The sequence below is a fragment of the Etheostoma cragini genome, chromosome 1 (assembly GCF_013103735.1).
Source record: "Etheostoma cragini isolate CJK2018 chromosome 1, CSU_Ecrag_1.0, whole genome shotgun sequence".
NCBI classification, from domain to species: Eukaryota; Metazoa; Chordata; class Actinopteri; order Perciformes; family Percidae; genus Etheostoma; species Etheostoma cragini.
In genome coordinates, this window is record NC_048407.1 from 10481164 (window position 1) to 10486156 (window position 4993).

The 4993-nt window shown below is 38.8% G+C and overlaps 1 protein-coding gene across 1 annotated transcript; it reads left to right on the forward strand.

Annotated features, from left to right (window-relative positions):
* Positions 1-588: 588 nt before the first annotated feature.
* On the forward strand, positions 589-3452 carry senp8 (SUMO peptidase family member, NEDD8 specific). Its single transcript, XM_034881502.1, has 2 exons — positions 589-822; positions 2245-3452. Exon 2 carries the CDS (start codon positions 2270-2272, stop codon positions 2933-2935), a length of 666 nt encoding a protein of 221 aa, XP_034737393.1. The 5' UTR covers positions 589-822; positions 2245-2269; the 3' UTR covers positions 2936-3452.
* Positions 3453-4993: the final 1541 nt, after the last annotated feature.

A 4993-nucleotide genomic window follows, 5' to 3' on the forward strand; every position in this document is an offset into this window, starting at 1 on the left:
GGAGGGAGCCTCAGCCAAGCCCCCGGGCGAGGCGGGGCCGGAGCTCAGTCTGTGATTTATGTATCCGTATGAAACTTCCGCGTTCATCATAACGACACAATCAAAATACAAAAAGAAGTGGTTGTAAAATTATTAATACATTTTTCTGAACTCTCAACTGGCTTGGCTGGAGAAAGACTATATCCCGAATGCTTTATGGGCCCAAAAGCGCAAAAGTATGCGCCTTTTAGCGAATGGTTAGCGAGTATTTTTTCTAGGATGACGAAGGCATTTCCCGCCTTACCCTGCTTTACTCTGCTTCTGATTGGCTTACCCTAACATTCTTACCATAACCCTAACCAATCCCACTAATTTTACCTAAATCTAACCAACCCAACCAACGGGTGGCGACATGCACATTTGAACGTTGGTTTGTAGCCCGCCAAAAAACCAAAGAAGAAGAATAAAAACGAAGAAAACGACTACTAGCCAATCAGAGGTAGAGTAGGGTGGCCTATGCCTTCGCCATCCTAGGAAGCGGAAGTAAACACGAAATACACACATCACGCGTTTTTAAATGGTGGAAAAATCCAATCTGAGTGATTTTGGATTGCTATGACGGGAGATGTGTTGGTATTGTACAACTGAAGTGTAACACAGATTGTGTTTCAATCCCTGTGGGTAATGACATAAACTGGTAGCCTTTCAGTAAATGTACCACGCAGGTACACTGTCGCAAAAAAATGTAAGGTCTGCCAGCAGCAGCGGTTTACGTTAGTCACTGAAATGAGGGACAATACTGCAATTTTCGTGGTACTTTTTATTTGAGTGTGTCTTTTACAGGTAGGGACAATGAATGAAGAGCATGTATTTTAATTTGGCAGTGCACTGTGTATGCTCTTCTGCCTTACATTACGGTTTAGCTGAGTTGTTTAGCTAGCTTCGTCTGATGGTGAAAGTTGCAGCTGGCTAGCTAGCAGCTCATGCTAACGTAAGACCGGCGATCTGCCTGCTAGCAAAAACAATGAACTAAACGCACTTCATTAATGATATACTCCGTTGTGGCATTACCGGACACTGGCAACAGCCTGTAGTTTGTCTACTAGGGCCAACCAAACGCAAAGTTAGCTAGCTAACGTTACATTCACAAGGCTCTGAACACCCCCACAGGTGTTTCAGTTAACGTTGTCAATCACAGTACGCTCGCGCAGTCCTTGTAGAGGTCTAGCTAATCAACCAGATTAACTGAAAACACCTGTGTTGGTGTTAAGAGTCTTTCATACGATAAAGTAACGTGTCTCAGTAACAACGGTGCACACCATGGTCCACACTAACCATAAGTTTTTTTTTGCGTTGACTTTACGTGGTAGCGCTGCGACTTTAACACCGCTTCAACCCTGTACAGTAACGGTAGTAGTTGTCCGTCCAATGAAGATATGACAATTAGCTATGTTTGCATCATTATGTCAGGATACGTTTTGTGACACCACACATCACAGTAAAGGTGTTATTTTAACATTTATCATAACCATAACTTTTCAAAATTGCAAATTTATTAGTCCAAGAACTCTAAACACCTTCAAACTGCTTGTTTTGTCTGACTTACAGTCCAATTTGATTACTTTTAACTAAATAACTAATGTTACTCATTGCAGTGCTACAACAGAACTTCAAATGACTATTATTTTTAGTATTGATTAATTTGCCAGTTACTTTATTGATATATTGATTTAAAAAATCCACACACAATTTCAATAAAGCCTAAGGTGTCAAACAGTCTAAAGCTGCAAATATTAAACAAGTATTGAATTAATCGTCGGCATTTTGATAATCGATTAATCAGTTTGAGTCACTTATTTTTTCAAAATTCTGTAATTCCAGCTTTTTAAATGTGAATATTTTTTAGTTTCTTCACTTCTCTGTTACAGTAAACACAAATTCTGATTTGGGGATAAAACAAGACATGTAATCTTAGGCTTTAGGAAACACTGATCAACATTTTTGCACAATCTTCTGACATTTTACACCATACCGTCTACTTAATGATTGAGAAAATAATCAAAAATGACAACAACTGTTTGTCACATCTGTACAATTGTCTAAAACCCACATATTTAGTTTACAATCCCATAAAGAAAAGCAGACAACTCACATGCTTGGTATTTTTACTTGATCAATAATTTAAAAAAGAATATGAATTGATCTAAATAGTTGTTGATTAATTTTCTGCCGATTCAGCACTAAAATCCTCTGTATTTATTTTAGACTCGCTCTCTGACTGGGTTGGAGGATGGACCCTGTAGTGCTGAGCTACCAGGACAGCCTGTTGCGGCGCTCTGATGTGTCCTTACTGGAAGGACCTTACTGGCTCAATGACCAAGTCATCGGTTTTGCTTTTGAGTACTTTGCTGCTGAGCGCTTCAGAGTCCTGGGGGAGACCATCACCCTCATCAGCCCGGAGGTCACCCAGTTTATCAAATGTGCTTCCTGCCCTGATGAGTTGGCCCTATTTCTCGAGCCGCTGAATCTTGCTTCTCGCCACTGGGTCTTGCTAGCTGTTAACGACAACTCCAACCAGAGCGCTGGGGGATCCCACTGGAGCCTTTTGGTCTACCATCACAACTCCAACTACTTTGCACACTATGACTCTCAAAACGGCAGCAATTCGCTGCACGCACGGCGCATCGCCAGCAAGCTAGAGCCTTTCTTGGGTGCCGCGAGAAAAGCGCTGTTTGTGGACGAGCCCTGCCCATCACAGCAGAATAGCTATGACTGCGGCATGTATGTGATTTGTATCGCAGAGGCCTTGTGTGAGATGGCCAGGGTGGAAGGCTCACCGCGTCTTCCTGTGCAAATCCTCACCCCAGCCTACATCACTCAGAAGAGGGCTGAATGGTGCAGACTGATCCAGAGTCTGGCTCAGAATGAGCTCTGCTGCTCTCTGTCTTTTCCTTAGCATGTTGATTTCCCCTCATATATGCAGAACAGCTGTCAGCCTCTACATATCTACTGCTGGAGCATCTGAATGCACTCCTTGAATACAAAATATAACAACATATGAAGTATATTTCTATTAATGTCTCTATTATACTCCATAATAGACAAAGGTTTAAAAAGATAATGCAATGTTTAATGATTTATTGAAAACTTGGTGTCATGTTAATGCTTTGTTTATGCACAGCAGCATACGATATGTAAACCTGAACACCAGCATGCCTACAAAGGAATGGACTCATGTACATATTTAGTCAGGAGGGAGAAGACGAGGCACACACTTTTCATTTCTCAATTGTATGAGTTTGGAGCAAATGTAGAAATGTTTACACAGATTATTGCTCAGGGTCATTTTAAATGAATTGGAACGAAGATAAGAATGCAAATCTCAACTTTATCTCCTACTTTATATCATGAATTGATTCTGTCTCTTAGTTTGAACATGCAGTATGTTTACAACTACAAACCTTTAGTTTTAACACATTTGAATGGAAATTGCTCGAGGCGAGTCTCAGTCCTTGTATGCTGACCTAATAAAGTTTACTGTCACAGTTTTGTTAAAACAGTCAATTTCCTTTGTGTATTTTTATTTGTGGTTCCAGCTGTCTTGTCATCAAGTTCAAGTCTCATTTAGGAAAATATTTAGATAATTTTTATATATGTTCCATCAGCAAATTCATTGTTATTTTAAATACACATTACCTCACTGAAAATTAAATTGTCAGGTGTGAATATACATACTGTATTTAGTGAAGCATAAATGTTGGATATAAGATTTCTCTTAAACCTTAGTGTTTAAACTTGTATAAAGATAATTTACAGGTTTCGGTATAGTTATGAACATTAATCTGTTAACTATTAATTTAAATGTTCACTTTTAGGCTGCAAAATAATTAGAACCATAATACATGACACCTTTCAATTGAGTTTTATTACTGTAATTATTTGATGCTGAAATATTATTTAAAGGTACAATTTTTATCGATATCTTATTTTTGGTATTGATATGGTTGAAGTGTCTACTCTGGTAAGTTTTTAATTCATTAATAATAAATAATTACACAAAAACTGCCTACATTTTTAAAGAAATCCACTATAGATTAAAGAAGTAACAATACCTTTTATTTACTTTTTGTTGCGGTAATTTGGGGGATTCTGATTGGCCAACTACAGGTTTGGCGTGCTCTTGACGGCATATATACACGGGTACGTGTAAATGAACACTTTTCTGAAAACTGACAGATGTGCACAATGTTATTTTTGAAAACGGAGAGGTTGAAATGTCCGTTTATAAAAATAGCCACCCACTTGTAAACATAGTCTTATTGTTTGAAAGAAAGGAACATAACACTTTCAAGAAAGGAACAGCATGATGGATCACAGCTAAAAGCTGAAACACATTATGGGCAAAGTGTCAACTCCATTGTTTTGTGATTGCGAGAACTCTGTAGCAGCCAGTTATTGTTCAGACAACTGAAACAGAGACTTTCACTGGTCTCAAATTTTAAAAATAAGCTTCTCTTGGCCAACAAAGGCTTTCATTTTTAGAAAAGCATCAACATATCTATCATCATCAGCATCATACCTATGGAATATAATTTCCATAAGTCTCCCAAAGTAGAGTGTGGGTAAACTGTCATCCGGCATTGTACTTTAAATTAAGAAAGCACACAGGAAGGCCAACTTATTCTTTATTTACAACCTTATGCTATTTTGAGTCAGACAATGGCCCTGACACACATGACTCTACAAGCTGAAAAAAGATTTAGACATGCAGCCAAGGACATAGACATGCAGCCAAGTAAAGGTGACCACATCTCGACATGGAGTGGGAGGGACAAAGATGGTTAATAGAAGTTCCACAGGTGATTTCAGGAAGACAAGAGTGGGAAAGGATGTCTTTGCGGACCTACAGTGCTAGACAAGACTTTTGGACACCACACTACTGCACTAAGTGCAACCTGCACAATTGGTTTATTTACATTTTAGCATATCATTTAAGCAGTTGTACATTGTTTTC

Coding starts and splice junctions, on each gene's coding strand:
- senp8 (XM_034881502.1), top strand. CDS start 2,270: ATGGACCCTGTAGTGCTGAGCTACCAGGACAGCCTGTTGCGGCGCTCT.